The sequence below is a fragment of the Heterodontus francisci genome, chromosome 12, assembly GCF_036365525.1.
Source record: "Heterodontus francisci isolate sHetFra1 chromosome 12, sHetFra1.hap1, whole genome shotgun sequence".
Classification (NCBI taxonomy): domain Eukaryota; kingdom Metazoa; phylum Chordata; class Chondrichthyes; order Heterodontiformes; family Heterodontidae; genus Heterodontus; species Heterodontus francisci.
In genome coordinates, this window is record NC_090382.1 from 109415115 (window position 1) to 109428752 (window position 13638).

The 13638-nt window shown below is 45.7% G+C and overlaps 2 protein-coding genes across 2 annotated transcripts in view; one reads left to right on the forward strand and one right to left on the reverse strand.

The window, feature by feature from the left end:
* Nucleotides 1-833: 833 nt before the first annotated feature.
* On the reverse strand, nt 834-5190 carry ndufa2 (NADH:ubiquinone oxidoreductase subunit A2). Its single transcript, XM_068043056.1, has 3 exons — nt 5045-5190; nt 2217-2323; nt 834-1065 (listed from the first exon to the last, which is right to left on the reverse strand). The coding sequence occupies exons 1-3, from the start codon at nt 5155-5157 to the stop codon at nt 977-979; spliced, it is 309 nt and encodes a 102-aa protein (XP_067899157.1). The 5' UTR covers nt 5158-5190; the 3' UTR covers nt 834-976.
* A 255-nt stretch (nt 5191-5445) lies between these two features.
* ik (IK cytokine) overlaps nt 5446-13638 on the forward strand; it is a 62492-nt gene continuing 54299 nt past the window's right edge. The window contains exons 1-2 of the mRNA XM_068044077.1: nt 5446-5589; nt 11983-12049. Of these exons, the coding sequence (XP_067900178.1) occupies nt 5574-5589; nt 11983-12049 (83 nt within the window). The 5' untranslated portion in view covers nt 5446-5573. The remainder of the gene's footprint in view (nt 5590-11982; nt 12050-13638) is intronic.

Here is a 13638-nt window from a genome sequence, read left to right on the forward strand (position 1 = left end):
GCACCGGGAGCAGCAGATTACACAGGGAGGATGGAGCAAGGTTGTGAAGGGATTTTTGAAGCTGACCTGCCGAGGACAGGAAGCTAATAGAATTCAGTCTAGAACATGAGCATCTGAATGGGTTATAATTTGTGTAGGATGGGACCAGAGAGGATTGGGTTTCAGAATAACTGAACTTTGAAGTGATGGTGGCATGGATAAGAGTCCTGGGAGAGATCTGGATTTTCACCACTCATGTTTACAGCAATAGGATACCATTCAACCTACGGATGGGAATGGGGTGATATTCCTGAACTCCCACCCAGCAAGATTAGTGTCTTCCATTACAAACCTCTAAAGACCCAAGTAATCCAGTCAAAGTAGCTTCATCTAAAGAACATTGGGTGAAAAACTGTTATTAAAAAGATGATGCTGAATAGAGATGGCAGCTTTCAAAATGAGAATCATGCAGTGGAAGAGTTAGGTCTCTGATTCAGTCTTTTCCAGTGGAATTACTTCCAAGGTTGTTGAATGAACATTTAGTTTAACTGCTTTCACATCTGGGAACCCCAGTTTCAATCCACACCAGGCAGCTGGGATGAAGATCTCTGAAACCCATTAAGGGAACTAAGCAGAATGAGGTTGAGAAATCCCAATGCAACTCTCAGCACAAATTGCCTTTAAATTTGGCACCAATAATGGGAAACCACAGCAATGAAATGGCATACGTGGAATGTGCTGTCAGGCCAGTGGGACAAGTTTAATATTTTATCCGGCTTCAGCCTGCACATGAACACGATGCTACAGCCAGTGGCATTTGGAATACGACCACAGAAACTGAGAGCACATGGGACTTGAACCCATTTTAAATTTAGATTTATTTTACAGTTGCATATCTTTCCACTGGGAAACCAGGCAAGGTAGTGGAACAGAAACAATCCCATGCCAGCATTTTGTTTATTAAACTTCTTCATTCACAGTCCACTTGCTTTACAGTTCATGGCTTGGTAATCAGAGACTCCAGTGCCTTTGCCACCTGCTCAGTGTTTAAGTTATCCAACAGTACATTTTGCTCTTTTCCAAACTCTGAAACAGAAAGGAAATAAAGAAAACTGACATCATAAGCAGCTCAATACTACTTTCTCATTTACTGCAGTATCCAGTCAAGCATATTTCAGTAAAGTGCTGTGCTTGGAAGAAATAGCAATAACACTACAGATTTTTGCCTCAGCATGTACCTGGAGGGCGTTTTCCTGTGTTTAGTATCTAGGTGGGAGAAAAAGACAGACTTCCATTTGTATATTGCCTTTCATGACCACCGGATGTCTCAAAGTGCTTTACAGCTAATGAAGTACTTTTGAAGTGTTGTCATTGTTGTAATGTAGGAAAGGGGTAATGGAATAAAAATTTTATTTCTACAGCATCTTTCACAACCTCAGGATGTCCCAAAGCACTTTTGGCTAATGAACAGTCACTACACTAGGAAACACGGCGGTGTGTGCACAATATTGCATAAAATTCAATGGGATATTAAATCAGTTCATCTGATTTCGTGATGTTGGTTGAGGGATAAATATCGGCCTCAGAACTCCCAGAGAGCACTCCCCAGCTCTTCGGTGAAATAGTGGACGAGTGATCGTTTACACCCACTTGACAGGGCAGAATGGGCCTCAGTTTAACGTCTCATCCAAAAGATAGCACCTCTGACAGTGCAGCACTCCCTGGCTTCGTGGTAAAGCAAATATAATTCACAGTAATTATCTCCCTGTTCAATAACATGCGTTTTCCAGTTTAGTTTTTTCCATCTTCTCACACTGGACAGTTCTACCAAGAGCTTTCTGTAGTACTTGAACCTTAGATGGTTACACTGCTCAGGAGAAGGAAACCTGCCCCCTACCATCTGGCTAAAAACATTATTTACACCTTTACTGTTAGTTTGCAGCTGAAAACCATATGGGGCAAGACATTTCCCCAAGCTGTTATGGGTAACACTTTAAACTGAGAGATACACCATAACAGCAACTTGTATTTATAAAAATTAAGGCATTGCCTTGAAGTGCCTTCAGGATTGTAAAACCCAAGGCGCTTTCAAGGAACATTAATAAAATCTGACACTCCCCCTCAGAATGGGCACAGATTCAAACTCAAGTCCAGGAAAATATCCTAAAGCCACATCATTCCATTCGCCCAATTTAATGTGCAATTCATACTGTGACCTGCAGTACATGGTGCCTTACCATATCGAGCCCACGCTTTCGACTGTACACCAGCACATTCTCTGATTAGAATAGGAAATTCTGGATTCGCCTTCTTCAACGCCACATAGTGCTGCTCGATGAAATCCCTGATTAAACCAAAACACTGACAGTAACTCCACAGTTTTATGGAATCATAGAATGATCTAGCACAGAAGGCCATTTGATTCATGAATGTCTGTACCAGCTATCCAATTAGTCCCACTCCCTGCTCTTTCCCCCATAGCCCTGCAAACTTCCCCCTTCAAGTATTTATCCAATTTCCTTTTGAAAATTACTATTGCATCTGCTTCCACTGCCCTTTCAGGCAGCACATTCCAGATCATAACTTGCTGCATAAATTTTTTCCATGTTGCCTCTGGTTCCTTTGCCAATCACCTTAAATCTGTGTCCTTTGTTACCAACCCATCTGGGACAGGAAACAGCTTCTCCTTGTTTACTCTATCAAAACCCTTATGTTGCAAATTAAATCAATGTTTGTGGATAGACAGGATACCAGTTAACATCAGCATAAACAGTTTCAATTCAGAATTGCACCTCAAAGTCTGCTATTTACATCACCTATTTTTAATTATTCAGTTACAGGATGTGAGCATCACTAGAAAGGGCAGCACTTATTCCCCATTCCTAGTTGCCCTGAGGCGACGGTGAACCATCATCTTGAAAGTGGTTTTGGAAAGGCAACTTCAGGGGACAGTTAAGAATCAAACACTTTGCTGTGGAACTGGAGTCACGTGTAGACCATGAGTGACAATTGTAAGACGATCTTGCTGGGAAGCTAGGATCTGCCCAATATTGTCCACCCTTTACTTGTTGCAAGTTTAAACTGGCAAACAATTCATATTTTCTATAAATGGCAGAGCAGGTGACATCAGTATGAACTGCAAAACTTACACAAAAAAAAGCCCAAAAGTGCATCAACAGAAACATTTTCTCAATCACTTTTAGCACGTGTTGGTGCATTATGTGGATTATTTGTCCCAAGTAAAAGTTTTTATGCTGCATCTTCCTTCTCCTCAACCCCTTTTTCCCCATCCAATTTGCAATACCTCATTTGGAGGAGAAATGACTCAAGTAAATCTGACCCATAATTTCCCAAAGAGATCAGTGCAGCAAACCCACAAGGAAATAGGAATAGTTATTTAGTACTACCCACTTAACAAGAACAGACATGGTAAAAGGCTACTTATAATCTGAAATAACTTACAATAAATACATGACCTTAAGCTATGTGCACCTTTGTCTCTGAACCTCAGGATTAACCCCATCACACCTTAACTGAAACACGACGGCTGCACTGTCGGAGATTCTTTTGGGCCTCCTTATCTCGAGAGACAATGGATACGCGCCTGGAGGTGGTCAGTGGTTTGTGAAGCAGCGCCTGGAGTGGCTATAAAGGCCAATTCTGGAGTGACAGGCTCTTCCACAGGTGCTGCAGAGAAATTTGTTTGTTGGGGCTGTTGCACAGTTGGCTCTCCCCTTGCGCCTCTGTCTTTTTTCCTGCCAACTACTAAGTCTCTTCGACTCGCCACAATTCAGCCCTGTCTTTATGGCTGCCCGCCAGCTCTGGCGAATGCTGGCAACTGACTCCCACGACTTGTGATCAATGTCACACGATTTCATGTCGCGTTTGCAGACGTCTTTATAACGGAGACATGGACGGCCGGTGGGTCTGATACCAGTGGCGAGCTCGCTGTACAATGTGTCTTTGGGGATCCTGCCATCTTCCATGCGGCTCACATGGCCAAGCCATCTCAAGCGCCGCTGACTCAGTAGTGTGTATAAGCTGGGGATGTTGGCCGCTTCAAGGACTTCTGTGTTGGAGATATAGTCCTGCCACCTGATGCCGGAATGTCGGAGATGCAATACTTCAAATGATACATTAACTGGAGGCCCCATCTGCCTTTTGGTGGACATATAACGACATCTTTCAGAAAAGCTGACAGTTCTGCCAGTGCCTGAAGAGGAGTCCTCCCTTAGCCAATACATCAAGTAAAGGAGATTAAGTGATCTCTTTGCTGGTCAATACTGGTGTAGAATGGCTGCTTTGTTTGTCTTTGCAACATCTGCTCCACTTCAAAAATAATCTCTCATGGGAAGCATTCACCCTCCTCCCTGCAACGCCCTCCCCCATCCACCCCCCTCCCTGCAACGCCCTCCCCCATCCACCCCCCTCCCTGCAACGCCCTCCCCCATCCACCCCCCTCCCTGCAACGCCCTCCCCCATCCACCCCCCTCCCTGCAACGCCCTCCCCCATCCACCCCCCTCCCTGCAACGCCCTCCCCCATCCACCCCCCTCCCTGCAACGCCCTCCCCCATCCACCCCACTCCCTGCAACGCCCTCCCCCATCCACCCCACTCCCTGCAACGCCCTCCCCCATCCACCCCACTCCCTGCAACGCCCTCCCCCATCCACCCCCCTCCCTGCAACGCCCTCCCCCATCCACCCCCCTCCCTGCAACGCCCTCCCCCATCCACCCCCCTCCCTGCAACGCCCTCCCCCACCCACCCCACTCCCTGCAACGCCCTCCCCCACCCACCCCACTCCCTGCAACGCCCTCCCCCATTACAAATGACATAAGGGGATATGAGAAGAGTGTGGAGAAAAGGCATCGAGGTGGACGATCAGCCATGATCATATTGAATGGCGGGGCAGGTTCGATGGGCTGAATGGCCTATTCCTGCTGCTATGTTCCTATGACTATTCACCACAGTCCTGCACTAGGGCTCCTTTACCCTCCCCACTCCTCCTTCCCACCGGCTTCCACCCTGGCCGTATCCCTGTTGTGGTGGCTCAGCTGCAACTCACCTGGTGCCCTTGCTGGCGGCCGAGCTCTGGCACAAGTGGATCCGGAGCTCCCGGAGGTTCAAGCTCAGCTTTGACCCGATTCCTCTCACCACAGAACCAGCCACCGTCGCCATTTTACTGCCCTTGGGACGTCACTGAAACTTCACCAATCCAAAACCAGCCGCCAGATTGACTGACAGCAGGCGCTGACCACTCAGCAGCGAGGCAACGCGCCGGCCAACCAATCGACATGAAGAGGCGCGAAATCACTGTTGATTGACGTCGCAGCTGACCAATCAACTTGGGAGCGGCGCCACAATTCCACCAATAGCAGCCGTTGCAATGTGGAGGCATCGGGTTGAACCAATTGGAATTAAGATTCTGAGCCCAGCTTCCCCAATTGCATCATCGGAGAGGCGGGATTCATCGCAGGGTTTTGTGGGATAGCTGCAGAGCTCGGAGGAGTCGCCGAGTCTCTCTTGTTTTGTGATTTTTGGATGATAAAAATTGCCTTTTTATTGTTAGTGAGTGGCTCGGGAACGTGTTCAAGATGCCGGAGAGAGACAGTAAGTGACTGGTGCTGCGTCGTTTGTAGGTTTGTGTAGGATCGAGGCCTGGGGCTGGAGTTTGGAGAGCGCGCCCGGCCTGTTTGATGAGACCCCGGGATAAGTAGCTGTATAGCGGCCGGTCCCGGTGTCACCCTCTCGTGCTCAGGCCCTCATTCGGATCCCACTCTAGAAAATAGAGGACAAAACCTAGGCTGACACTTCCAGTGCAGAGCTGAGGCAGTGCTACACTGTCGGAGGGGCAGTGCTGAGGGAGCGCCGCGCTGTTGGAGGGGTAGTTGCTGAGGCAGTGCTACACTATCGGAGGGGCAGTACTGAGGGAGCGACGCGCTGACAGAAGTGCTGTCTTTCAGCTGAGATACAAAGAACAAAGATAATTACAGCACAGGAACAGGCCCTTCGGCCCTCCAAGCCTGCGCCGATCCAGATCCTCTCTCTAAACATGTCGCCTATTTTCTACGTTCTGTATCTCTTTTCTTCCTGCCCATTCATGTATCTGTCTAGATACATCTTAAAAGACTCCATCGTGCCCGCATCTACCACCTCCGCAGGCAATGCGTTCCAGGTGCCCACCACCCTCTGCGTAAAGAACTTTCCACGCATATCCCCCCTAAACTTTTCCCCTTTCACTTTGAACTCGTGTCCTCTAGTAATTGAAACCCCCACTCTGGGAAAAAGCCTCTTGCTATCCACCCTGTCTATACCTCTCATGATTTTGTACACCTCAATCAGGTCCCCCCTCAACCTCCGTCTTTCTAATGAAAATAATCCTAATCTACTCAACCTCTCTTCATAGCTAGCGCCCTCCATACCAGGCAACATCCTGGTGAACCTCCTCTGCACCCTCTCCAAAGCATCCACATCCTTTTGATAATGTGGCGACCAGAACTGTACGCAGTATTCCAAATGTGGCCGAACCAAAGTCCTATACAACTGTAACATGACCTGCCAACTCTTGTACTCAATGCCCCGTCCGATGAAGGAAAGCATGCCGTATGCCTTCTTGACCACTCTATTTACCTGCGTTGCCACCTTCAGGGAACAGTGGACCTGAACACCCAAATCTCTCTGGACATCAATTTTCCCCAGGACTTTTCCATTTACTGTATAGTTCACTCTTGAATTGGATCTTCCAAAATGCATCACCTCGCATTTGCCCTGATTGAACTCCATCTGCCATTTCTCTGCCCAACTCTCTAATCTATCTATATTCTGCTGTATTCTCTGACAGTCCCCTTCACTATCTGCTACTCCACCAATCTTAGTGTCGTCTGCAAACTTGCTAATCAGTCCACCTATACTTTCCTCCAAATCATTAATGTATATCACAAACAACAGTGGTCCCAGCACGGATCCCTGTGGAACACCACTGGTCACACGTCTCCATTTTGAGAAACTCCCTTCTACTGCTACTCTCTGTCTCCTGTTGCCCAGCCAGTTCTTTATCCATCTAGCTAGTACACCTTGGACCCCAAGCGCCTTCACTTTCTCCATCAGCCTGCCATGGGGAACCTTATCAAACGCCTTACTGAAGTCCATGTATATGACATCGACAGCCCTTCCCTCATCAATCAACTTTGTCACTTCCTCAAAGAATTCTATTAAGTTGGTAAGACATGACCTTCCCTGCACAAAACCATGTTGCCTATCACTGATGAGCCCATTTTCTTCCAAATGGGAATAGATCCTATCCCTCAGTATCTTCTCCAGCAGCTTCCCTACCACTGACGTCAGGCTCACCGGTCTATAATTACCTGGATTATCCCTGCTACCCTTCTTAAACAAGGGGACAACATTAGCAATTCTCCAGTCCTCCGGGACCTCACCCGTGTTTAAGGATGCTGCAAAGATATCTGTTAAGGCCCCAGCTATTTCCTCTCTCGCTTCCCTCAGTAACCTGGGATAGATCCCATCCGGACCTGGGGACTTGTCCACCTTAATGCCCTTTAGAATACCCAACACTTCCTCCCTCCTTATGCCGACTTGACCTAGAGTAATCAAACATCTGTTCCTAACCTCAACATCCGTCATGTCCCTCTCCTCGGTGAATACCGATGCAAAGTACTCGTTTAGAATCTCACCCATTTTCTCTGAGTCCAAGCATAACATTCCTCCTTTGTCCTTTAGTGGGCCAATCCTTTCTCTAGTTACCCTCTTTCTCCTTATATATGAATAAAAGGCTTTGGGATTTTCCTTAACCCTGTTTGCTAAAGATATTTCATGACCCCTTTTAGCCCTCTTAATTCCTCGTTTCAGATTGGTCCTACATTCCCGATATTCTTTCAAAGCTTCGTCTTTCATCAGCCGCCTAGACCTTATGTATGCTTCCTTTTTCCTCTTAGCTAGTCTCACAATTTCACCTGTCATCCATGGTTCCCTAATCTTGATGCTAAATCTAGGCCCCATCTGCCCTGTCAGGAGGATTTAAAAGGCCCCAAGCCATGAAGTGATATTTGAACTATCAATGTTAGAAACACGGTGGCCAATTTGTGCGCAGTAAGGTCTCGCAAGCTGCAAAGTGATGATGGCCAGATAACCTGTTTGTGTTCTGAGATCAATCTCGGCCAGAACAACAAGGAGAAATCATCTGCAGCTTTTCCAGTGGTGCCGTGGGAACACCTATGCTAAACCCAAGAGGGCATATTGTTGGAAAAGGGGCACATCGTGTGAGGCCATGGTCAGCTCAATTGTGACCACCTTGGTTGAATGGAAAGCTGACACCAGCAATCTAGGCTTTTGCCTGAAGTTGGTTGAACAGGGTTAGGGATATGGAGAAGATATTAAATTGATACCTTTTTTTGCAGAAGAAAGCCCTGTATTTAATTTCATAGCCATGAGCTAAGTTTTGTCTAATTAAAATTGGCAGTACACTTGATTGTCATGTAAAGCACACTTAATTTATAGAATCATAGAGCACAGAAGGCGGCCTGTCGTGGTTGTGCTGGCTCTCTGTAAGAAGTACTCAGCTGGTCCCACTCCCCTGCCTTTTTCCCATAACCTGCAGTTTTCTTTTTCTTCAAATAATTATCCAATTCACTTTTGAAAGCCACAATTGAATCTGGCGCAACGACAGTCTCAGGCAGTGCATTCCCGATTCTAACCACTCGCTGCATTAAAAAGATTTTCCTCATGTCACCATTGCTTTTTTTGTCAGTCGCCTTAAATAAGTGTCCTCTGATTCTTTACCCTTCTGCCAATGGGAGCAGTTTATCCCCATCTACTCAGTCCTGCCCTCTCATGATTTTAAACACCTCTATCAAATCTCCTCTTTGCCTTCTCTAAAGACAGCAGCCCCAGCTTCGCCAACTATCCATAACTGAAGTCCCACGTCCCTGAAACCATTCCTATAAATCTTTTCTGCACTCTGTTTAAAGCCTTCACATCCTTCTTAAAGTGTGCTGCCCAGAATTGAGCGCAATACTCCAGTTGAGGCCGAACCAACGTTTTATAAAGGTTCACCATAACTTCCTTGCTCTTGTACTCTCTGCCTCTATTTATAGAACCCAGGATTTCATTTGCCTTATTAATCTTAAACATTCACTCCCTCCATCACCAGTGCACAGTGGCAGTAGTGTGTGCCATCTACAAGATGCACTGCAGCAACTCGACAAGGCTCCTTCACCAGCACCTTCCAAACCCATGACCTCTACCACCTAGAAGGACAAGGGCAGCAGACGCATGACAGCACCAATACCTGCAAGTTCCCCTCCAAGCCATACATTATGACTTGGAACTATATTGCTGCTCCTTCACTTTCCCTGGGTCAAAACCTGGAACTCCCTTACAGCACTGTGGGGGTACCTACACCAGATGGATTGCAGCAGTTCAAGAAGGCAGCTCACCACCACCTTCTCTAGGGCAGTTAGGGATGTGCGACAAATGCTGGCCTTGTCAGCAACGCCCACATCCTATGAATTGTTGGAAAGGATTAATTTCCCACCATGACCATTTGGCCTCTCTGATTTTGACAATTCAGTCTCAAATTAAGAGCAGGTATCTGTCCGAGACCCAAACCTACATGATTGTCCATATTTCCTTCCAACCAGAAAAAATGAATTTGCATTCTGTAGCATCTTTCACAACCTCAGGACATCCCAAAATGCTTTACAGCCAATGAGGTACTTTGGAAATGTTGTAATATAGGAAACTTGGCAGTCAGTTTTCCATGTAGCAAGCACCCAGGAACAGCGCTTAGATAGTGACCCGATAATCTCTGGTGATAATGATTGTTGATGATGAGGATCAATGTTGATCCCAGGATACTGAGGAGAACTCCACTGCTTCTTTGAAATGGTGCTGTGGGATCCTTTGCGTCACCTAAGAGGCAGACAGGGCCTCAATTTAATGCCTTATGCGAAAGACGTTAATCTGATAAGACTTAACAGCAAGAATGATGCAGCATAGAAAGAGGCCATTAGGCCAATCATGCCTGTGCCAGCTCTTTGAAAACTGTTCAATTAGTCCTGCTGTTTTCCCCAGCCCTGCAAATTTTCCCTTTCCAAGTAGTTACTATTGAATCTGCTTCCACTGCCCTTTCAAACAGTGCATCCCAGAGCATAACAACAATAAAAAAAATTCTTCTCATACCCCGTCCCACCACCACCACAGTTCTTTTGCCAGTTACCTTAAATCGGTATCCTCTGGCTACTGACCCTCCTGTCAGTGGAAACAGATTTTCCTCATTTGCTCTATAGAATCATATAATATTCACAGCACAGGAAGAGGCCATTTGGCCCATCGTGTCTGTGCAGGAACTACTCACCTGGTCCTGCTCTCCTGCCTTTTTTTTCTTCAGATAATTATCCAGTTCTCTTTTGAAGGCCTCAATTCAGTCCGCCCCCACCACACTCTCAGGCAGAGCATTCCAAATCCTGATCATTTGCTGCATAAAAAATGTTTTTCCTCAAAGAACAAAGAACAGTACGGCACAGGAACAGGCCATTCGGCCCTCCAAGCCTGCGCCGATCTTGATGCCTGCCTAAACTAAAACCTTCTGCACTTCCGGGATCCGTATCCCTCTATTCCCATCCTATTCATGTATTTATCAAGATGCCTCTTAAATGTGCTTCCACCACCTCCCCCGGCAACAAGTTCCAGGCACACACCACCCTCTGTGTAAAGGACTTGCCTCGCACATCCCCTCTAAACTTTGCCCCTCTCACCTTAAACCTATGTCCCCCAGTAACTTACTCTTCCACCCTGGGAAAAAGCTTCTGACTATCCACTCTGTCCATGCCGCTTATAACTTTGTAAACCTCTATCATGTCACCCCTCCACCTCCGTCGTTCCAGTGAAAACAATCCGAGTCTATCCAACCTCTCCTCATAGTAATACCTCCAGACCAGGCAACATCCTGGTAAACCTTTTCTGTACCCTCTCCAAAGCCTCCACGTCCTTCTGGTAGTGTGGTGACCAGAATTGCACACACTATTCTAAGTGTGGTCTAACTAAAGTTCTGTCCAGCTGCAGCATGACTTGCCAATTTTTATACTCTATGCCCCGACCGATGAAGGCAAGCATGCCGTATGCCTTCTTGACTACCTTATCCACCTGCGTTGCCACTTTCAGTGACCTGTGCGCCCAGATCTCTCTGCCTGTCAATACTCCTAAGGGTTCTGCCATTTCCTGTATACTTCCCACCTGCATTAGACCTTCCAAAATGCATTACCTCACATTTGTTCGGATTAAACTCCATCTGCCATTTCTCCGCCCAAGTCTCCAACCGATCTATATCCTGCTGTATCCTCTGACAATCCTCATCACTATCCGCAACTCCACCAACCTTTGTGTCGTCCGCAAACTTACTAATCAGACCAGCTACATTTTCCTCCAAATCATTTATATATACTACAAACAGCAAAGGTCCCAGCACTGATCCCTGCGGAACACCACTAGTCACATCCCTCCATTCAGAAAAGCACCTTCCACTGCTACCCTCTGTCTTCAATGACCAAGCCAGTTCTATATCCATCTTGCCAGCTCCCCTCTGATCCCATGTGACTTCACCTTTTGTACCAGTCTGCCATGAGGGACCTTGTCAAAGGCTTTACTGAAGTCCATATAGATAACATCCACTGCCCTTCCTTCATCAATCATCTTCGTCACTTCCTCAAAAAACTCAATCAAATTAGTGAGACACGACCTCCCCTTCACAAAACCATGCTGCCTCTTGCTAATAAGTCCATTTGTTTCCAAATGGGAGTAAATCCTGTCCCGAAGAATCCTCTCTAATAATTTCCCTACCACTGACGTCGGGCTCACCGGCCTATAATTATGTTGCCATTGCTTCTTTTGCCAATCGCATTAAATCACTTCTCTTCCAGATTTAGTTTCTCCATAAGCAGAACCAGAAAGGATTATTTTTTTAAATATTGACCTGATTTCTTTCCACAGGTGAACCGTTTTCAAATCCTCTGGCACCAGATTCACACGAGATGGAAGATACTCGGTCGCTGAATCAGTGAGTATTACCCATAACTAGGAAAAGGGGGTCTCAGTACTTTCATAGAGCCATTGTGCCTGTTCTTTGAACGATCTATCCAATTAGTACCACTCCCCTGCAATTTTTTCCCCTTTAAGTATTTATTGTTACAACCGACTGCTCCAGTCAAAGCCCCCAATCAAAATATACGATTCTGATTGTGGCGGGAGAAACGCACTGTTAGGCAATCTGTGGAGGGACGGGATTGAATTAACGTATCATGTTAAACTTTCCAAATTAAAGAAAGACCCAGCCAAATTGTACCATCTATTAACCACCCCCCCCCCCATCGAATGCGGCTAACCAAATCTTTAACTCAACAAATTAACTGTTTAATTAGAAAAACTAAATTATTAAACACTATGAAGATATGATCAACAATAAAATGGAAAAAATATTAGCCTCCTTGCAAATTTACAGTCCAATGTTGCTTGAAGTCCTCACAGCCGTCCGATGGGGGAAAAAGGTTCTTCCACAGTAGAACAGTCCGTAGTCTAATTCCAGCAGTAAGTGATGCTTTCCTTCCTTCAGTTTAAATTGTCAGAGGTCTCTGTTTTGGCTTCACTTTTTAGAATTTTGAGAGATAATAATTAAACAGACTAAATTTTCTTCCTTCAGTTTAAATGGCTGAGAGCTCTTCTTTCAGATGCTAACATCAGTTGTCTGTCTGTGTTCTGTTAGAACAGACAATTCAACTAAAAAGCCAGTTCAAAATTGAATTGTAACAAATGTATCACTTGATGCTCAGTCCGAGTGGCTGTATCCAAGGTAACGAGAATGCACCCTTTGAATCGCCGTCTCCAAATGGCTGTATCCAACAGCATCCAAAAATGCACTTTCTCCAACTCCTGAGGCTTGCTGTTTCTTAAAGCAGTATGACTCCTTTTCCAGGCTTAAACACACACCACATATTCCCCGGAGGAAAAAAAAGCTACAGGACCATGACATTATTAATTAGCTTTTGAAAATTACTATTGAATCTGCTTCCACCAACCTTCAGGCAGTGCATTCCAGATCAACATCATTCGCTGCATTTAAAAAAAAAAAATTCTCATCTCCCCTTTGGTTCTTTTGCCAATTATCTTAAATCTGTGTCCTCTGGTTACTGACCACCTCTGCCACTGACCGCATTTCTCCTTTGCAGTTGCAATGTGAGGAGTGCAGTGCTACTGAACCCTACTCTGCTCATTTGTAGTCAGTACTCGAGAGCATTGATTTGAAATTAACTAACCTGAACCAAGACTAGACATTAGGAGGAACATCATTTAATATAACCACTACATCACCATATCTGGATAGTAGTACAAATTTCCCTAATTAATAATCCAGAGAGAGAGAATTTAAATCCCAGCAAGACAGTTTGAGAATTTGAGTTCAGTTAGAAGTGACCATGAAGCTGTCAGATTGTCCTAAAACCCCAACAGGTTCACTAATGTCCTTTAGGAAAAGAAACCTGCTGCCTTGCCCAGTCGGGCCAGTGTGACTCTAGTTCCACACCAGTATTTTTGATTCTTAGCAAGCTACTCAGTTGAATCAAACTGCTGCAAAGGACTGCAGTAGTGTTAATT